The 22,618-nt window shown below is 42.9% G+C and overlaps 1 protein-coding gene across 4 annotated transcripts in view; it reads right to left on the bottom strand.

Moving 5' to 3' along the window:
• The window catches only part of rab3gap1 (RAB3 GTPase activating protein subunit 1), a 156,421-nt gene that overhangs the window by 92,159 nt on the left and 41,644 nt on the right, over positions 1 to 22,618 (bottom strand). For all 4 annotated transcript variants that reach the window (XM_061692207.1, XM_061692208.1, XM_061692210.1 and 1 more), the window contains 3 exons: positions 20,293 to 20,361; positions 18,940 to 19,013; positions 3,117 to 3,209 (listed from right to left, as the gene is read on the bottom strand). In XM_061692207.1, the coding sequence (XP_061548191.1) occupies positions 3,117 to 3,209; positions 18,940 to 19,013; positions 20,293 to 20,361 (236 nt within the window). The remainder of the gene's footprint in view (positions 1 to 3,116; positions 3,210 to 18,939; positions 19,014 to 20,292; positions 20,362 to 22,618) is intronic.

Genomic DNA, 22,618 nt, shown 5'->3' with positions numbered 1-22,618 from the left:
AGCAGCGGCTCGATTTTTTAGCCCCTCCCAGATTACCAAGCTTCTCAACCTATCTCGAAGGAAGAGCCCGGACACCCTGAGGAGCAAACTCATTTCGGCCAAATGTAGCTGAGATCTTGTTCTTTTGGTCACGACCCACAGCTGGTGACCATAGATGAAGGTGGTAAAGTCGTTCTACCGATAAAATGAGGGCTTTACCTTTCGCCTCAGCTCCTCCTTTAACACGACATACGGATACAGAGTCTGCATTACTGCAGACGCTGCACCAATCCACCTGTCGATCTCCCATCATTCATGAACAAGACTCCAAGATACATGAACGCCTCCACTCGGGGAAGGATCTCATCCCTGACCCAAGGAAAGCACTCCATCCTTTCCTTACTGAAGACCATGGTCTCAGATTTGGAGGCGCTGATTCTCATCCCGACCGCTTCAGACGCGGCTGCAAATCGTTCCAGTGAGAATTGAAGATAGCAGCTTGATTAAGACAACAGAACCACTTCAACTGCAAAAAGCAGAGATGCTATATTGGGGCCACCAAACAGGACTCCCGCAACGCCTCAACTGTGAACTGAACTGTTGACAAATGGCAGACTTGGCGGAGTCCAACCTTTACTGGAAACAAAAACAACTAACTGCGGGCAATGTGGAGCAAACCCTTGATAGAGACCGAACAGCCTGCATTACCCCATACTTCTGGAGCTCGCTCCATATGACTCCCCAAGGGACATGGTCGAACGCCTTCTCCAAGCCCACAAGCAAATGTAAACTGGTTGGGTGAATTCCCAAGCACCCTCCAGAACACTGCTAAGGGTCAGGGTTCACGCTGCCCATTCACCCCCTGGCCAAATGCTGATTGAAACAGGATGTGGCGAAGCGAATATTGCCCACGTTTGCCATGCTGGCGAATCAAATTGCCTGCATCAAAACTCAAAAGCCCATCCTAATAAAAGGTTAAGTGATTGCGCTCATTCTGCCGTGTGTGAACGGTGTTAGTGGTTTATTTTTCCCCCCCGCTTTGTAAAATGCTTCTATCCACCATCTAGCCGCTGCTGGCTAAGCAGTCAGGCTCACAGGCTTCCCAGCTACGGGGAGGGGCACATCGGGGAAGACAAGACCTGATGCCGCTTGGCGTCGAATTGAAGCATGCATATATACGGCCACGACATACGTTTGAAGTATTGATGATCAATGAGTCCTGCATTTAATATTAGTTCTCGCAGCTAGCTAGCTGCCTTCTTCATCAACACACAAGCCTCTAATCCCACTTTTGTTCTAATTTAGACCAGTTTGTCCTGCTTGTGAAATCCAGTCCAATTATCTGACAGCTAAAGTTAGTCTACGAATATTTATCACCAACTATTTAGAATATTGTTTTTCAACTAAAAAGTTTGAATTTGAGAAAATTCTATATAGTCCTTAAACTCCTTCTTGAGGATTATCAAATAAGTGAATCAATTTAACTCTCTTACTATAATTGAATATTCTAGTGTGACTGAAGGTTTTTCTTTTTACAAATCAAGAGTAAAAAAAATAACAATAAAGATTTGTTCATATCAATTTATCATAACTTTTAGGCCTGGCCTACAGGAAAGAGTTTGTTGGCTATATCCAATATTGTGTTGGTCATACGATAGAATATTTCTCGTTTTCTGGTGTTTAGTGAATAATACTGAAAATAAATTTTCCGCTGCGCTTACCCTCACTAGGGTCGCGGGCGTGCTGGAGCCTACCCCTGGTGACTCGGGCGAGAGGCAGGGTACACGCTAAGCTGGTCGCCAGCCAATCGCAGGGCACACAAAGACAAACAACGATTCACACTCACATTCACACCTACGGCTATTAGATTTAATTTAGAGAGCAATTCAGAGTCTTCCATTAACCTACCATACATGTTTTTGGGATGTGGGAGGAATCCGGAGTACCCGGAGAAAACCCACGGGGAGAACAGGCAAACTCCACACAAGCGAAGCCGGATTTGAACCCGGCTCCTCAGAACCCTGAGGCAGATGTGCTAACCAGTTAGTCACCATGCCGCCAGAAGATAAACTTCCTTATGATAAATTTCATGCTAACTAGCGATAGCAATATTTGTTTAAAAGAAAAAAAACAAAACCCTCGCAATTAAGATTTATTTTCCTATATCGTTCAGCCCTAATTTTGATTTTGAGTAGGTAGTTTTAATTGGGCCTACATTGTTAAAGCTTATCAGCTTGCCGGTGACGAGAACTGGCTAAGTGTCGCTAAAGTTTTAGCCACATAAACACGTGATGTTGTGGCTAACTACACACAAATGTGGCTTTATACGGTTTAGCTACATTGGATAAGAGGTTTCAAGACCCCGTGTCAATGCTTTTTTTGCATTTCCGGGTTTAAGCGACTGAGTTTCAGCCACCGCAGAGCCATAAAAATACACTCAAGAAAGTATATATATGTTGTGTTTAACAACAATACATGGCTGTATTTGTGATCTTTGATGTGGCTGTGGTGGATGGAGTGGCGAGGCTGGCGTTCATTGGCGCCAGAGACAGTCGTCCGGCTACTTCCATTCACACGGGTGGGAGCGAGGGACGAGCTCGGTGTGTCCGCCTCTCGTGTCCCGGTCAGCTCATATTCTCTTTGGTGAGCCAGGGGTCCAAGTGCTTGGTGAACTGCGCTTCACAGTAATTTGTGCACACTTGGGTGTCTAGCAGACACAGCAATATGGACCAATCAGACTCAAGCTGTTTTCCATCTTTAAATTAGGGAAGATGAGCTATCCAATCAGAGCAAAGCTCATTTACATGTCACATAATTATGAGAAATCGGAACCTTTCAACTACTAAGCGGAAAAAATCAACTTGAACAGCTTGAAAAAGGACATTTTTGGCATTTCCAAACAAAATTATAAAGCAAACCAGATAAAAGGACATCAAAAATGATCAACAGTAAAACAGGGATGAAAGGGGACAAGCGCTTGGTCATTTCATTTGCCATATCCACTCTGTGTACTAGAAATAAGCTACTAGTACAGTTGCCATGTAGCAACCACGCACGTGCTTTGCAAACTAGTACACAGATGTAAAGAATAATTTTAAAGCCCAGACAAAACAGTGTATTAAACCCGCTAACTCAACCTTTTCCCTCCTCCTCAGCCGATCCTCTTCCAAGTATCTCTTCTGCTGTCTCTTTTCTCCCCCGTATCTTAAACAGGTATGTCAGTAAGTCACCTGTAAGAGAAGATGGGAATAGGTCAAATTATTTGTTTTAAATAACATGGACTTAAGAAAATAAGGCAACCTATTTGTTGCTCAAGCAACAAAGATTTGTACAATTGATGCGATCGATCCTCCCACCAATTATTAATGATAACAGTCACCTTGCATAATAGGCTTAAAAACAAACATCTCAAAATGAACTTAGCACAATATAGAACAATAAACCCCACTCTATCGCACCCAGGTAAATGTTTGAATTAAATTAACTGGATTTGCTACAGTAACAAAACGTAAATGAAGTACTCACAAAAGGTATTAGACTTCACGTTAAAACAAAGATGACCGCGCACAGCATTGCAGAAGGTCCCAGTGAGCATGCTACTAATTTAATTTAAGACAAACAAACAAAATTGTTGGTATACATCATGTCGAAGACAAAGATAAATTGGTGATTATACGCCCACAGAGACTCAATCTTTTTTGTGCCAAGGGTTAAAAACAACAAAAACATCAACCCAAGTAGAGCTGTATGACATAAGAATATACAGTCCCTTCCAAATGCATTGCAACGGCAAGGTAATTTTCTTTGTTTTTGTTGTATACTGAAGATATTTGGGTTTCAGATCAAAGTATGAATATGCGACAAAAGTTCAGAATTCCAGCTTTTCATTTCATGGTATTTACATCTAGATGTGTTAAACAGAAAACCTCTTGTTTGAAGCCACCCGCTTTTCAAGGGAGCAAAGGTTTTGGAACATACATGATTAAATTATTTGGTGGCATAACCCTTGCAGTTAGTGCAACAAGGCTGCGACCCACTGACTTCAACAGACTGTTGTATTCTTTATTTGAAATGCTTTTCCAGGCCTTTATAACGTTCAGTTCTTGTTTGTTTCTCGATGTTTCCCCCTTCAGTCTCCTCTTCAGGAGGTAAAATGCATGCTCTATTTGGTTAAGGTCTGGACTTGGCCAGTCTAAGACCTTCCACTTTTTGCCCCTGCTGAAGTCCTTTGTTGTGTTGGCAGTGCGTTTTGGGTCATATTGCATGATGAAGGTTGTCCCAATAAGTTTGGATGAATTTTTATTTACTTTGCCAGACAAAATGGTTTGCCAACCTTCACAGGGCAGGGGTGAAGGTATCCTAATCCACTGTTCGAAGAAGACTTGGAGAGAAGAAATATAGAGGCCATACCACAAGATGCAAACCACTCATCAGCAAGAAGAATCGGAAGCCAGATTGGATTTTGCAAAGTAGTACAGAGATGAGCCACAAAAGTTTTGAAACAGTTTTCTGGACTGATGAGACCAAGATTAACCTCTACCAAAGTGTTGGAAAGGCCAAAGTATGGAGAAAGAAAGGATATGCTGATGCTCCAAAACACACAAGCTCATCTGTGAAGTATGGTGGAGGTAATATCATGGATTGGGCTTGCACGGCTGCTTGTGGAACGGGGTCACTCGTCTTTATTGATGTAACTCATGCTGGTAGCAGCAGAATGAAATCTCAAGTCTACAAAACTATTTTGTCTGGCAGTTTACAGAAAAAATGCATCTTAACTAATCATAAGAAGCTTCATCACGCAGCAAGACAATGACCCAAAACACCCTGCCAACACAACAAAGGACTTCATCTGGGGGAAAAAGTGGAAGATCTTAGACTGGCCAAGTCAATCACCGGACCTTAACCAAATAGAGGATGCATTTTCCCTCCCGAAGAGGAGACTATAGGGAGAAACCCCCGGAAAAAACAAGAACTCAAAGAGGCTGCAATAAAGGCCTGGAAAAGCATTTCAAATGAAGAATGCAACAGTCTGTTGAAGTCAGAAAAGTGGGTGGCTTCAAACAAAAGGTGCTCTGTCCTGAGTTGTTTAACACATCAAGATGTAAATACCATGAAATGAAAGCTGGAATTCTCAACTTTTGTCTCATATTCCTATTTTGATCTGAAACCCAAATGTCTTCAGTATACAACAAAAACAAAGGAACCTTGCCGTTCTAATACCTTTGGAGGGGACTGTATATTGTAGATACGATATATAGCGTCTATCATATGACTGGGAGAAAAAAGTTAGTGAACCCTTTGGAATTTGTGCACAAATTGGTCATAGTATGCAGTCTTATCTTCGTCTAAATCACAAGAATAAACAGTCTGCTTAAACTAATAATACACAAACAATTAAATTTTTTTGTATTTTATATCGTGTAACGTAAACTCTGACGAGAAAGTAAGTTAACCCTTGGAATTAATAACTTGTTGGCCCTCCTTTGGCAGCAATTACCTCAACCAAAGGTTTCCTCTATTTGCAGAGCAGACATGCACAACGATGCTGAATTTTGGACCAGTCCTCGTTATCAATATGTTGCAGTTGAGCAAGATTGTCTGGTGTGAAAGGCTCTTTAGGTCATGCCACATCATCTCAATCAGGTTGAGGTCAGGACTTTGACGGGCCACTCCAGAAAACGTATTTTATTCTTCTGAAACCATTCTATTTATTCTCTTGTGTTTTGGATCATTGTCCTGTTGCAACACACATCCTCTTTTGAGCTTTGAACTGTTGGGCACATGGCCTCGAGTTATTTGCAAAATATCTTGATAAACATGTGAATTCATGTTTCCATTGATAATAGCAAGACGTCCAGAACCTGAGGTACATTCATACATAATGCTTCATGTGTCGTACTAGAGCGCTCCAACTACCGGGAACAAACTTGGCAAATAAAGATGATTCTGATTCTGATGCGCTAAGGGAGCAACGCACACCCATACCATAATGCTCCCTCCACCATGCTTCACAGTAGGGATAAGGTTTTGATGTTGGTTTGCTGTGCGATCTTCCCTCTACATGTTCCTTGTAAACAATTCAACTTTGGTTTCTTCTGCCCACAGAATAGTTTGCCCTTTGTGCTGTGGAACATTCAAGTGCTCTAGCAAATGTGCAGCAAGGGTTTTTTTTTGTAAGACAGCTGCAGCTGCCTCATTGGTGTTCTCCCATGAACACCATTATTGTTTAATGTTTTACCTATGGTAGATTTGTCAACAGAGACGTTGGCATGTGCCAGTGATTTCTGCAAGTCTTCAGCTGACACTCTCGGGCTTTTACCTCATTGAGCATCCTGCGCTGTGCTGTAGCAGTCATCTTTACAGTAGGGCCACGCCTTGGAAAAAAAGTAATTGTGCTGAACTTTGCATCTTTATAGACAATTTGTCTAACCATGGTCTGATAAACAAAACCTTTTAGAGATTTTGTAACCTTTACAGCTTTATACAAGTCAACAATTCTCAACCATAGGTCTTTTGAGAGAAAGCGAAGTATGGTACACATCAGGCAATTCTTCTTGACAGGAGACAGTTCTAACCTGGTATGTGTTATGTCGTGACCAGAGCAGCTTTAAGCCACACCTCCAATCTTGACTCACTGATTGGACTTCAGGTTGGCTCACACTTGACTGATTAGCTCTTAAATAATCCATAGCCTAGAGGTTCACATTTTCTTCGCTGTCCTGTTGTTTCTTTTCAAGTAAAAAAAAAATAAAAACATTTAAACACGTTTGTGTGGTATTAGTTTAAGCAGACTGTTTATTGTTGGGATTTTGATGAAGATCAGACCACATTTTAAGACCAATTAATGCAGAAATTTAATAAATTCCAAAGGGATCATATAATTTTTTCATACTGTAGGTCTTCAGTTAACGAAGAATCTCTTTTTTTCTCTTTAAAGGTTGGTCACCGCAGAAGTTATAATCTTCCATGACAAAACGATTGGTGCAATCGATAAAATCCTCAAGTGGTTCTTTGTTAGTTACTAATGTTGCCTGAGTTGATGGGGGGAAAGAAAAACAGTACAGGAAAAGAAAAGTTTCTTAGAAAAGCATAATTTTGGGGTCAATGCCAATTCTACGTCTTACCCTTAGCCCGGTGTTTGTAGGCCCAAGATGAAGGGATAAGGTAATAATCGAGCTAGAAACCAGCTTACTAAAGAAATTAACATTGCAAAGAGGATCTATCCAGCAAAGTTGGAAAAACAGTTTAGCGCGAACGACTCAAAATCAGTCTGGCGTGCATTCCAATCGCTAATTACAAGCGACGATCCCCCCAAGCTGAGAACAATAGCACACTAGCCAACGACTTGAATACCTTCTATTGCAGATTTGAAAAGGACAGTTTCACTCCACACACCCACCCGGCCGCACCCGCGACCACAACCACACCTCTGACTTCTGCGTTAACCATCCATGAACAAGATGTGAGACGCATCTTCAAACAACAGAAGATTAACAAAGCGACAGGCCCGGACCATGTGTCCCCATCCTGCCTCAAAGTCTGCGCGGACCAGCTCGCTCCAGTCGTCACTCAGATCTTTAACAGATCTTTGGAAATGTGCGAAGTTCCATCCTGTTTCAAACGCTCCACCATCATTCCAGTCCCCAAGAAACCTGCAATCTCTGGTCTGAATGACTACAGGCCTGTCGCTTCGACATCTGTGGTCATGAAGTCCTTTGAACGTCTCGTGCTGGACCACCTCAAGAGTGTCACAGGTCCCCTGCTGAACCCCCTGCAGTTTGCCTACCAAGCGAACAGGTCTGCGGATGATGCAGTCAACATGGGACTGCACTTCATCCTAGAACACCTCGACAGTGCAGGGACCTACGCAAGGATCCTGTTCGTGGACTTCAGCTCAGCGTTCAACACCATCATCCCTGAACTCCTTTCAACCAAGCTTCTCCAGCTCAGCGTCTCACCTGCCATCTGCCAGTGGATTTACAGCTTTCTGACGGGCAGGACACAGCAGGTCAGGCTGGGGGAGGCCACCTCATCCACACGCAGCATCAGCACTGGGGCGCCCCAAGGTTGTGTCCTCTCTCCGCTGCTCTTCTCTCTCTACACGAACGACTGCACCTCAGCGAACCCGACTGTCAAGCTCCTGAAGTTTGCAGATGACACCACTGTCATCGGCCTCATCAAGGACGGTGACGAGTCTGCATATCGACAGGAAGCGGAGCGGCTGAAGCTGTGGTGCGGCCGACACAACCTGGAGTTGAACACGCTCAAGACGGTAGAGATGATCGTGGACTTCAGGAGGCATCCTTCGCCACAGCTGCCCCTCACGTTGTCCAGCTGCCATGTGTCAACCGTCGAGACCTTCAAGTTCCTGGGAATTACAATCTCTCAGGACCTGAAGTGGGCGAACAACATCAACTCCGTCCTCAAAAAGGCCCAGCAGAGGATGTACTTCCTGCGGCTTCTGAGAAAGCACGGCCTGCCACCAGAGCTGCTGAGACAGTTCTACACAGCTGTCATCGAATCAGTCCTGTGTTCTTCCATCACAGTCTGGTTTGGTGCTGCTACAAAAAAGGACAAACTCCGACTGCAACGGACAATCAAAACTGCTGAAAGGATTGTCGGTACCCCCCTTCCCACCATTGAGGGCTTGCACGCTACCAGAACTAAGACAAGGGCGTGCAAAATCCTCTCGGACCGTCTGCACCCCGGTCACCAGCTCTTCCAGCTCCTTCCCTCAGGTAGGCGCTACCGATCAACGCAAACTAGAACTAGTAGACATTCCAACAGCTTCTTCCCTCTTGCGATCAACTTCTTAAACACCTAACCTATAATTCCATTTCAACAAGCTGGCAATTTTTTGACTTGAGTTCGTTGTCACATTTCTGTGGGGACAATTATGTATTACTCGTGCACTCACTGTAGTTGTCTCGCCATGCTGCACTATTTGCATATACTGGCCACTCATGCCAGAGTAGCATCTGCTCCATTTGCACACTGATTGAGGAGTATCTGTAACATTTGCACAACCAACAATTGTCCCAGATGATCGCACTACTCGTCACTTTAAACCGCATACACTCCTTGAAGTCTCAGCGCCCTTTGCACAATGGTCATTGCACCGGACTATTGCAATATTAGTCGTTCGAACTGCTCTAAGTGCTAGAGGACTCTGCATCTTTTTGCACAATTGTTTTTTGTCAATGTCTTTATGTCCCCAAAGTGTTCTGCAAATTGACTGTCTGTTGTACTAGAGCGGCTTCAACTACCGGAGACAAATTCCTTGTGTGTTTTGGACATACTTGGCAAATAAAGATGATTCTGATTCTGATTCTGATCCTAAACCAGGAAATGGGAAGACAAGTGCATACTGCCACATCATCAGCCCCGCCCCCTGCTGCCTGTATTGTGGGCAGATGCGATAATTGCTTAGTTTTCCAAGATGCCATCTTGTGTCAAATGAATCTTACTATTATATTTTTTATTATTATTTACATTTTCTGGCATTTTATGAGTATATGCAGTTTATAAAGGTGAATGGTCTTTTGAAAGAGTTTATAATAAATGTTTCCTACCACATGGTACTACATTATTGTATTTCATATAAAATTGTTGGTTCCCCTCTGCAAATGAAAGACAAATCCACAACGGTAACAAATAACTTGAATGTGACAAAGGTAAGAATAAAGATTTTATGAACATTAAACAATTAAAATCAGTCAATGCTTTTGACTTGTGGTTCACCACAATTATTTAAAAAAAAACTAACACATGAAACAGGCCTGAACATAAATGATGGTACCAGTAGAAAAAATTTAATTCATTTGACCATGACATGTTCAAACAAGGTGTGTCCTCTAATTAGCATCACAGGTGTCTTCAAACTTGTAATCAGTCAGTCAGCCTATTTAAAGTGTGACAATTAATCACTGTGCTGTTTCGAGACGGAGTGTACCTCACAAAACATGCACTAGAGGAAGCGAAGGGGAGTTGTCTCAGCTCATAGACAAGCACGCTAAAGGTAAAGGCGATAAGACCATCTCCAAATAGCTTGACGTTCCTGTGACTACAGTTGCACATATTCTGAAATTTAAGATCCGCAGTACTGTGCCAACAGACACAAAAATGAAGCATACCATCAATAGAACAGTACTGTGAAACATGGAGGAGGCTCTGTTATGTTATGAGGCTGCTTTGCTGCAACTGGCCCAGGGTGTCTTGAATCTGTGCAGGGTACAATAAGATCTCAAGACTATCAAGGTACTCTAGAGAGAAATGTGCTGCCCAGCCACGTTCAATCATAACCACAATCACGTACAGTACCTCTACTGGAAAAAAATTGTGATGATTTAAAAGGTTGAAAAGCCCTTCCTATCTCACTTTTTGGGCATATAGCTCCAGGAAAAATTAAAACGTTACTTAAAATTAACTATTAATTTTCAATGATCCCATTCAAACCCACGTTAAAATGGTTCTAAATGCTAGACTCTGCCATTTTAAATTTTTACCCTAAAAATAAGAAAAATAGAATTACCCTATCTACTCTTCAGAAAGGTAAAAAAGAAGGGGGACTTGACGCACCCAACTTCAAACACTATTACTTAGCTAGCCAAATACAGAACCTCATTAAATGGTTACATCCAAATGTTGAAGAACAATCTTGGCTGGAACTAGAACAGATAGACTTCAATAGCACGAAACTTTCAGACCTCCCATTTATCAACACAAGTCTCTAACGCCACAATTGTTTTCAAAATCCGATTATTGCAGCCACTTCAACAGCTTGGTGGAAAAGTCTAGAAAGCATACAATCTGAAGTCAGCACCATATCATTCCTACCTGATCTGGCACAATCCCGATTTTGAGATTAAAAAAATACCCCTTTACTGCAGCACATGGGAACAAAGTGGAATTAACCGCCCACATCACTTATTCAGAAATAATGCATTTATGTCAAGTGAAAGCCTATTCCAAGAATTTAAAATTAGAGGTGGTAACTTCCTTCTGTCACCGGGTCAACGTGTGTGTTTGATGAAACTTTAAACCTGGATGACTTGGGGCCTACAGTAGGGTGTCGGCACCTCCTGCCTTGGATAAGGCTCACCTTCAGTGCCCTGTTCTGGTTACTGGGGGATGGTCGGTGGGAGTGGTGGGGGGGAGATTAGCTATAGGGTGGGGTGGGGCTGCCCTCCTTTTCTCTGTGATCTTCCAGCCCAGGCCTGCAGGAGTCTACCCTCTTACTTCAAACACTCTGCACATTTTTATTACTCACTCTGTACATATTCCACACATTTACATCTCATTCAGGGTCCCCTGGGGAGCTGGCACAAGGCATGATAAGGCGGACACCAGGGCCGGGTACTGGCAGATCTGTGCTGGTCTCCCGTCCGGTTGCCCCCTTCTCTGCCCTGGTGGTCTTCCAGTTTTAATGCATCACAGGTGTTCCGGCACTCTGGCCTGTTGTCTGGCCTGCCATGCATTTCCCCCGCGGATTTTTAATGTACCACATACATTCACACATCCTTTGGGGAGCTGGTTGGCCTGGGTGGGGGTGACAGACCTTCTCGCCTCACCCCAACCAGTCTCCCCAATCCGCTCTTGGCTTGACTCCTGGGGCCTGCCCCAGTCAATGCTTGCGATGGAAACTTAAAATGAGCTCGTTTAGACACTAGTAAAAGCATCCCACCGCACAACTCATCACTAACACTGCCTTGCTCATTTCCCACATCCTGTCCTGTCTTCCGCTTTTCTGTCCTCTCTCATCTTGTTCGATTGGTTAGTTGTTGCATGTCCATACCTAATGTCCCCCCCATCCACAAATAAGAACATGATTTGACTGTTGTAACATTACTGGTGGTCAAATATCTAGACTGTCTAAATACTGTTCTGCTGTGGTTCGGACCCCTATTCTTGTTGTCCCTTCTGTCCCCTAAAACTCTTCTGTCTGGCTGCATTTTCAATAAGCATCAGAATAATTAAATAAATAAAAAAATAAGCAGCAGAACGGTGGAAGACTGGTTAGCACATCTGCCTCATAGTTCTTAGGACCCGCGTTCAAATTCGGCCTCGCCTGTGTGGAGTTTGCATGTTCTCCCCATGCCTGCATGGGCTTTCTCCGGGTACTCCGGATTCCTCCCTCATCCCAAAAGCATGCCCATCCATCCATTTTCTGTACCACTTATCCTCACTAGGGTCGCGGGCGTGCTGGAGCCTATCCCAGCTATCTTCGGGCGAGAGGCGAGGTACACCCTGAACTGGTCGCCAGCCAATCGCAGGGCACATATAAACAAACAACCATTCGCACTCACATTCACAATCATCTTATCAACCACTCTCAGTCTTCAATCAATTTACCACGCATGTTTTTGGGATGTGGCAGGAAACCGGAGTACCTGGAGAAAAACCACGCAGGCATGAGGAGAACATGCAAACTCCACACAGGCATGCATGGTAGGTTAATTGAAGACTCTAAATTGCCCGTAGGTGTGTATGTGAGTGCGAATAGTTGTTTGTTTATTTGTGCACTGCGATTGGCTGGCGACCAGTTCAGGGTGTAACCTGCCTCTCGCCCAGTGTCGGCTGGGATAGGCTCAAGCATACCCACGACCCTAGTGAGGATAAGCGGCATGGAAGAAGATGAAAACAATAAGCAGAGGGAGTATTTCAAACTCTTCTGTTGCACAGTAAAAATGTACTAGTACAAAAGGCATACATATCCACCATTCTGCATGGCCATGCAGTGGAACAGGACAGGTTAAAAAGAAAGGAAGAAAAAAAAGAAAGAAAAATAATTTGAGTGAAAACCTTCTTCCATCAGGCATTGAACATGAAACGTGGCTGGGTCTTTCAGCATGACAATGATCCCAAACACACCACCCGGGCAACGAAGGAGTGGCTTCGTAAGAAGCATTTCAAGATCCTGGATTGGCCGACCCAGTCTCCAGATCTCAACCCCATAGAAAATCTTTGGAGGGAGTTGAAAGTCTGTGTTGCCCAGCCACAGCCCCAAAAGATCACTGCTCTAGAGGAGATCTGCATGGAGGAATGGGCCAAAAATACCAGCAACGGTGTGTGTGAACCTTGTGAAGACTTACAGAAAACGTTTGACCTCTGTCATTGCCAACAAAGGATGTATAACAAAGTATTGAGATGAACTTTAGTTATTGACCAAATACTTACTTTCCACCATAATTTGCTAATCATTTTATTTTATTTTTTAAATGTGATTTTCTGGATTTGTTTTTCTCATTTTGTCTCTCTTAGGTGAGGTAGATCTATGATGAAAATTACAGGCCCCTTTCATCTTTTTAAGTGGGAGAACTTGGACAGTTGGTGACTGACTAAATACTTTTTTGGCCCACTGTACACTATTTTGCCAAATGTATTCGTTCGCTTGCCTTGACTCATATATGAATATGATGTCAGTCCACCTTTTGCAGTTATAATAGCTTCAACTCTGACAGGAAGGCTGTCCACAAAGGGAAGTAAGCTTATGTGAATTTTTTTACCATTCTTCTATCAGGTTGAAGTCAGGACTCTGTGCAGGCCAGTGAATCATCTACACAGACTCTTGTCAACCATAAAGCAAGGTCTTTATGGACCTTGCTTTATACACTGGTGCAGAGTCATGTTGGAAGAGGAAGGCGCTACGTCTCTGTGGGAACCCACAAAATTGAAAAATTTGGGAGCATGGAATTGTCCAAAATCTCTTGGTATGCCGAATAATTCAGTTCCTTTCACTGGAACTAAGGGGCCAAGCCCAGCTCTTGAAAAACAATCCCACCCATAATGCCCCCTCCACCAAACTTTAAATTTGAGACAATGCAGTCAGACAAGTACTGTTCTCCTGGCAACTGCCAAACCAAGACTAATTCATCAGATTGCCAAATGGAGAAGCCTGACACCAGAGACACCAGAGAACGCGTCTCCATCGCTCTAGAGTTCAGTGGCGAAATGCTTTACACCACTGCATCCGAAGCTTTGGATTGCACTTGGTAATGTATGGCTAGGATGCTTTGTTCCTGAGCTAATCTGAAGGCCACGTGACGTTTAGAGGTCTGTAGCGATTGATTTGGCAGAAAGTTGGCGACGTATTTGCACTATGCGCCTCAGCATCCGCTGACCCCGCGCCGTCAGTTTACGTGGCCTACCACTTCGTGGCTGAGTTGCTGTTCCCAAACGCTTTCACGTTCTCATAATACAGCTGACAGTCGAATGTGAAATATTGAGGAGCGAGGACTTGTTGCACAGGTGGCATCCTATCATAGTTCCATGCTGGAATTTACTAACCTCCTGAGAGCGACCCATTCTTTCACAAATGTTTGTAAAATCAGTCATACAGACTGCCTAGGTGCTTCATTTGAACACCTGTGGCCATAGAAGTGATTCAAACACCAGATTCTGATTATTTGGATGGAGTACTTCTGGCACTATAGTGTATATTTGGTATATTTATATGTGAAGGTTGATGCAAGCGCTCAGGCTGGCAACACTGTACACTCTGTCGGTCTTTGTCGACTGGACAGCGGCATAAAATTGTCACAGGGTATCATTCAAAACATCAACGGTAAAGTGTTCAGTTTGTATTTGTCAGTTTTTTATGCCAGGAAGTGTGTCGGCATTTAAATAGCCCAGTTTGTTGTTTTCGTCACGTTGATTTCATCCTTCTCGTCTGCGAGTTGATTTAAATCTTTAACTTTTTGTGCCCCTTCTGTCCTTTCATTTCCCCCTCAATTTCTCAGCAACATCCGTCATTTAATGATTAAATCACTCTTTATTGTTTTAAATTTGCTAATTGAGTACTTCATGTTTATTTGTCAGTAAATCTATGTCAGGTTGCCATGTTTCCTCGTTTAATCTAAAGGCTAAGGATACTAAGCATTCATTTGGAAAAATGTAATGATTTTTTGGCAGGAACTACTTGAGATGTACGGAGATGGGATTTTCTGAGACAATCAGAATTGAGTATTCACCAAGACCATTTTATAATACTGTGTGCTCTCACTCAAACATAGCTGTGCTTCCATAAACCTGAAGAAAAAAAAAACAGGACTCGATCTACATTTTTTTAGATATTCATAATTTTTGGGTTTTAGAAAACAGCTGTTGTAACATCACAGTCTTTGAAACATATTTTTCCATTAAAAAGTTTCCATTTTCCATACTGTTCATATTTGTGTCGGAACCCAGCCACTGTATATGACTATTAGTAGCAATATGATACCTCTTAATTGCACTGTTTATACGAACATCAATGTACCATAATACAGTATTTCCCGAAGATAGCCTGATTACTGCCCACTCATTTGCAAACATGCAACGTTTTGCCGACATTGCATTGGTTAACATTTACGAATATCTTTTAACAAGAATTTAACCCTTCTAAAGGTTGCTCTGAGCATTTACCTTGTTGTGATTTTTTATTTTTGTCAATAGTTCATAATGTACAATTCATATTTAAAGTGCTCCAAAACATAAAACCATCCATCTATCCATTTTCTTCCGCTTATCCGAGGTAGGGTCGCGGGGGCAGTAGCTTTAGCAGTCTCTCCTCTCGCCAGCCAGTTCATCCAGCTCTTCCGGGGGGATCCTGAGGCGTTCCCAGGCCAGCCGGGAGACATTGTCTCTCCAGCGTGTACTGGGTCGTCCCCGGGGTCTCCTCCCGGTGGGACATGCCTCACCAGGGAGGGGTCCAGGAGGAATCCTAATCAGATGGCCGAGCCACCTCATCTGGCTCCTCTCAATGCGGAGGAGCAGCGGCTCTATTCTGAGTCCCTCCCGGATGACCGAGCTACTTACTCTAACAGAGAGCCTGGACACCCTGCGGAGGAAACTCACGTTGGCCGCTTATATCAGGGATCTTGTTCTTTCCGTCACAGCTTGTGACCATAGGTGAGGGTAGGACCGTAGATCGACCAGTAAATAGAGAGCTTCGCCTTTCGGCTTAGCTCCTTCTTCACCACAACGGACTGATACAAAATCTGCATCACTGCAGACGCTGCACCGATCTGCCTGTCGATCTCCAGTTCCATTCTTCCATCACTCGTGAACAAGACCCCAAGATACTTGAACTCCTCCACTTGGGACTGGATCTCATCCCTGACCTGGAGAGGGCATTCCACCCTTTTCCGACTGAGGACTACAGTCTCAGATTTGGAGGTGCTGATTTTCATCCCAACTGCTTCACACTCTGCTGTGGACTGCTCCAGTGCGAGTTGGTGATCACGGGACGATGAAGGCAACAGAACCACATCTGCAAAAAGCAGAGATGCAATATTGAGGCCACCAACTCGAACCCCTTTACGCCTCGGCTACGCCTAGAAATTCTGTCCATAAAGGTTATGAACAGAATTGGTGACGAATGGCAGCCTTGGTGGTCTCCAACCCTCAAATGAATCCAACTTACTGCTGGCAATGCGACCCAAACTCTGACACTGGTCGTATAGGGACCGAACAGAACGTATCGGGCGGTGTGTTTGGGATGATTGTCATGCTGAAAGACCCAGCCATGTTTAATCATCTATGCCACAGGTGTCAAACTGGTGGCCCGGGGGCCAGATCTGGCCCGCAACATCATTTTATGTGGCCCGCAAAAGCAAATCACGTGTGTTGACTTCATGTTTCTTGTGAAAATACCAAAATTGGTGTCTTGTATAATGTTGAGATATTGCAAGCATTTTATGTTACCAATCACCTTTTTGAAATAAATGTAATAATAGTTGAAACCTTTTTATTGGCTTTTGATTTTAAAAATAGTTATCCATCAATTTGTTGTGTATATGTCATTATATGAGACAATATTTTATATGGGTTCACAGTCATAACGGCCCTCCGAGGCCCGCGATAAAAATGAGTTTGACACCCCTGATCTATGCCCTTGCTGATGGAAGGAGGTTTTCACTGATAATGTCACGATACATGTTCCCATTCATTCTTTCCTTTACACGGATCAGTCGTCCTGGTCCCTTTGCAGAAAAACAGCTTAAAAGCAGCATTCTTTCAGCATTCAGTTTTTATCAAAAAGTTCTATTTTGGTTTCATCTGACCATATGACATTCTCCCAATCCTGTTCTGGAGCATCCAAATGCTCTCTAGCAAACTTCAAAAGCGGCTGGACACGCACTGGCTTAAGCATGGGGATACGTCTGGCACTGCAGGGTTTGAGTCCCTGGCGGCGTAGTGTGTTACTGATGGTAGCCTTTGTTACTTTGGTTCCAGCTCTCTGCAGGTTATTCACTAGGTCCCCCCGTGTGGTTCTGGGATTTTTGCTCACAGTTATTGTCATCATTTTGACTTCACGGGGTGACATCTTGTGTGGAGCCCCAGATCAGGAGAGATTATCAGTGGTCTTTTATGTCTTTCATTTTCTAATAATTGCTCCCACAGTTTATTTCACAACAAGCTGCTTACCTATTGCTTACCCACCTATATGCTTACCCAGCCTGGTGCATGTCTACAATTTTGTTTCTGGTGTCCTTTGACAGCTCTTTGGTCTTGGCCATAGTGGAGTTTGGAGTGTGACTGAAGTTGTGGACAGGTGTCTTTTATACTGATGAGTTCAAACAGGTGCCATTAATACAGGTAAGGAGTGGAGGACAGAGGAGCCTCTTAAAGAAGTTACAAGTCTGTGAGAGCGAGAAATCTTCCTTGTTTGTAGGTGACCAAATATTCATTTTCCACCATAATTTGCTTATAAATTCTTTAAAAATCAGACTAATATTCTGGATTTTTTTTTTTTTTTCCCCCATTATGTCTCTCATCGGTGAGGTATACCTATGATGAAAATTAGAGGCCTCTCTCATCTTTTTAAGTGAGAGAACTTGCACAATTGGTGGCTGAATAAATACTTTTTTGCCCCACTCAATGCGGACCAAACTCTGACACAGGTCTTTCAGAGACCAAACAGCCCATATCAGGGTACTCCCGAAGCACCCCCACAGGACTCCTCGAGGGACTCTGTCGAACACCTACTGCAAGTCCACAAAACACATGTAGACTGGTTGGACGAACTCCCATGCCCCCCCCGAGGACCCCGACGTGGGTGTAGAGCTGGTCCACTGTTCCACGGCCAGGACGAAAGCCACACTGCTCCTCCTGAATCTGAGATTCGACATCCCAATGGACAATCCCTCCAGCACCCCTGAATAGACCTTACCAGGGAGGCAGAGGAGTCTGATCCCCCTGGAGTTGGAACACACCCTTCACCACCTCCACCTTCTTAAAAAGGGGGACCACCACCGCAGTCTTCCAATCTGGAGGCAATGTCCCGATTTCCACGCGATGTTGCAGAGGCGTGTCAACCAGGACAGCTCCACAACATCCAGAGCCTTTCGGAACTCCAGACGAATTTCATCCACCCCCGGGGCCTTCCCACGCAATAGCTTTTTAGCCACCACGGTGACCTCAACCCCAGAGATAGGAGAGCCCGGTTCAGAAACCCCAAACCCTCGTTCCTCCTGGGAAGGTGTGGTGGTGGAATTGAGGTCTTCGAAATATTCTCCCCACCGACTCACAGAAAACAGTCAGTGGCAAAAAGAAGATACTTTAGAACTTATAAGAAAATTTGGACTACGGTTGCATAAAATCTTTGAAATTACCACAAATGTCTCATAACGAGACCTATGTTAGGGGATGCATTTACTTCTGTCAACAAGACGTGTCGTGGCTGTTTGGACCCGCAATGTGACGTCCTGTTTTGTGAGCATGCGCGTGACGTCACAGACCAGTTCCGTCCTCAGCAGAAGCCCTATTTGTTTTTGTCATGTGGACGACTACATAAAAAGATTGGGTTTAACAAAAAATCCGAATTGGGCATCATGCCCTGCAGTGTGAACGTAGCCTTGGAGTATCATGAAAATTGGTATATAAATGTAATGCATTATTATTATTATTGTTATAAAATTACATTAAATATCTATTAAATATGTTACAGACAGTAAACTGGACAACAACTGAATGTCTTACCCAGTAAACACTGAGGATGTTCAACGGTCTTGACTCTGAGTGACCAATGAGTCGCATGGAGAGGGTCCAGGTCACTGTCAAATCAGAAAACCATGCATACAAGCAATTTTATCAATATTTTTTCTTGAAAGTTATTCAAAATCTAAAACAAAGAAATCAGATGTACCTAGGTTTTCCCAGCTTTGTTGATGAGTCTTTGGCAGCAATTACAGCCTCAAATCTTTTTCAGTTTAATACAACAATCCTTGGCACACCTATCTTTAGTCAGCTATGCCCAATTCTCTCAAGCGCTCTTAGTTTGTATGGGGAGCGTCGGTATAAAGCCATTTTGAGATGTTCAATTGAATTCAATTCAGTCCTCTGACTGGACCACTCAACGACATTCATTGAGTTGTCCTGAAGCTACTCTTATGATATCTTGGCTTAGGGTAGTTGTCTTGTTTAAATAGGAACCATTGCCCCGGTCTGAGGTCTAGAGGACTCCAGAACAGATTTTCGTCTAGGATGTCTCTTTATTTTGCTGCAGTCATCTGCCCCTCAATCGTGACTAGTCTCTCAGAAGACGGTAGGGCAGTACTGTAAATAATGATGACCACACAAAATATTGACACTTAGGGCCCATTTTCACTTCGGGATGTACTCACCTTTGATGCTAGCGGTTCAGACATTAATGGCTGTGTTGAGTTATTTTGAGGGGACAGAAAATGTATAGCTAAACAAACTATACACTGATTACATTGTAGCAAAGTTTAATTTCTTTAGTGTTGTCCCATGAAAAGATATCACAACATATAAAAATTTGAGAGGTGGACTCACTTTTTTTAAAATGCTGTGTGCAAATTTCACCATTGTGGGACAAATAAAGGTTGTTTACACCGTCTACATAAAACCAAGTCACATGGAACACATCACAATGTAAACAATGGACAAGCCATGTAAAAGTATTACTTAAACTATTTTTTGGTTTTAAATTTACATTATATTTCATAGTCTGTAATTTTAACTACACAAAGGTTTCCAAATTAGCATCACGACAGTTACAGTACGAAGCCAATGCGGTGTCAAAACGCACAAAAGCACAGTTGCGGTCCACTCGCTACAGCCCTCTTACCTCAGTGTTATTATCCCTAATTACATTTTTATTATTACATTACAAGCTGACAAACTGCTCTCTCTCCAGTCTGGGCCCATAATGTGCACTATTATCACCAATATCACAATATGGCATTTTTGTATTGTGTAAAAATATAACACCTGCATTATAGTGTATGGTACAATATGAATCAGTCCTCATGAAAAAACATTGATACAATGTCAGAAGACAGTTATGGTAAGGTTGAAGGACTTACTTACCTGTAGACATCATTGTCCAAAACTGTGCCTTCTGTCAAGTCAGGCCAAGTGGTTGAAAGATGAAGCTCACTTCAACAGCAAAAGAAATCATTACAAAGTAGGTTAGGTTTTCATATGGGCAAAGTGAACAGTGACAATTTAGTGATTATAAAAAATTATACACACCCTTAAAAAAAAAAAAAAAAAAAAAAACATCTCACTAAATATTTTTACACTACAGGACTCAGTCTTTTTGGGTAGGGTTATCAGCATTCCAAATTCAACACGTTTGTTATGTGAACAGTGAAAAGATAATAATGTTGCTGTTGATGTTGGTGCATGTTGCTTTTGGTCAAATATTTCAACACACCTGTAGCATAGTACAGCCAAATGCCATATTGTGGCAAGTGTTACAACATTTTTGGGTCAATGTCTTGTTGCATGATGAAGCTTCTCCCGATTAGTTTGGATGCATTTTTCTTTAAATTGCCAGAAAAAATGGTTTGCCAACCTCCACAGGGCAGAGGGAAAGGTATCACAATCCAATGTTCGAAAAAGACTTCGAGAGAAGAAATATACAGGCCATACCACAAGATGCAAACCACCCATCAGCAAGAAGAATCAGAAGCCAGATTGGATTTTGCAAAGTAGTACAGAGATGAGCCACAAAGTTTTTAAACAGTTTTCTGGACTGATGAGACCAATATTAAAGGTGATGGAAAGGCCAAAGTATGGAGAAAGAAAGGCTCTGCTTATGACCCAAAACACACAAGCTCATCTGTGAAGCATGGTGGCGTTATGTGATGGGTTGGGCTTGCATGGCTGCTTCTAGAACGCGCTCAGTAGTCTATTGAGGATTTCACTCACGATGGTAGCAGCAGAATGAATTTTTAAGTCTATAAAACCATTTTGTCTCGCCGTTAACAGAAAAATGCATCCAAACTAATCGGGAGACGCTTCATCATGAAATAAGACAATGACCCTAAGCACACAGCTAAAATAACGAAGGAGTGGTTTCAGAACAACTCTGTGACTGTTCTTGAATGGCCCAGCCAGAGCCCTGACTTAAACCCAATTGAGCATCCCTGGAGAGACCTGAAAATGACTGTCAGCCAACGTTCATTATCCAACCTGACAGAACTGCAAAGGATCTGCAATGAGGAATGGCAGGGGATACCCAAATCCAGGTGTGAAAAACTTATTCCATCATTCCCAAAAAGACATGGCTGTATTAGCTCAAAAGGGCGCTTCTACTAAATACTGAGCAAAGGCTCTGAATACTTATGACTGTGTGATATTTCAGTTTTTTGTTTTTAATAAATCTGCAAAAATTTCAACTATTCAGTTTTTTTCCTGGTCAATATGGGGCGCTGTGTGTACAATGAGGAAAAAAATGAACTTAAATGATTTTAGCAAATGGCTGCAATATAAAGAGTGAAAACTTTAAGGGGGTCTGAATACATTCCGTACCCACTGTATGTATGGAGAAAAGGCACAGCAAATCAACAGCAAAAACATCATGGTTTGGACTGTCTTGGCCTCAGAGCCTGGACACATTGCTATCATCATTGGAAAAATGAAAAACCAAGATTAACAGGACATTCTGCAGGTGAATTTAAAACCATCTGTTTTAAATTTTTGTTTTTTGGAGGGGACGTAGAGTGGGGCAAAAAAGTATTTAGTCAGCCACCAATTGTGCAAGTTCTCCCACTTAAAAAGATGAGAGAGGTCTGTAATTTTCATCATAGTTATACCTCAATGAGAAATAAATAAATAAATCTAGAAAATCACATCTGATTTTTAAAGAACTTATAAGCAAATTATGGTGGAAAATAAGTATTTGGTCACCTAAAAAGCAAGATTTCTGGCTCTTTCAGGCATGTAACTTCTTCTTTAAGAGGCTCCTCAGTCCTCCACTCCTTAACTGTATTAAAGGCACCTGTTTGAACTCATCAGTATAAAAGACACCTGTCCACAACCTCAGTCACACTGCAAATGCCACTATGGCCAAGACCAAAGAGCTGTCAAAGGACACCAGAAACAAAATTCTAGACCAGCACCAGCCTGGGAAGAGTGAATCTGCAATAGGTAAGCAACCTGCTGTGAAATCAACTGTGTCAATTATTAGAAAATGGAAGACATAAAAGACCACTGATAATCTCCCTTGAACTGGGGCTCCACACAAGATCACAATAACGGTGAGCAAAAATCCCAGAACCACACGGGGGGACCTAGTGAATGACCTGCAGAGAGCTGGGACCAAAGTAACAAAGGCTACAATTAGCAACACTACACCGCCAGGGACTCAAACCCTGCAGTGCCAGACATATCCCCCTGCAAACCCTGC

The sequence above is a fragment of the Phycodurus eques genome, chromosome 12, assembly GCF_024500275.1.
Source record: "Phycodurus eques isolate BA_2022a chromosome 12, UOR_Pequ_1.1, whole genome shotgun sequence".
NCBI lineage: Eukaryota > Metazoa > Chordata > Actinopteri > Syngnathiformes > Syngnathidae > Phycodurus > Phycodurus eques.
This window is presented reverse-complemented; position numbering and strand designations above follow the sequence as displayed.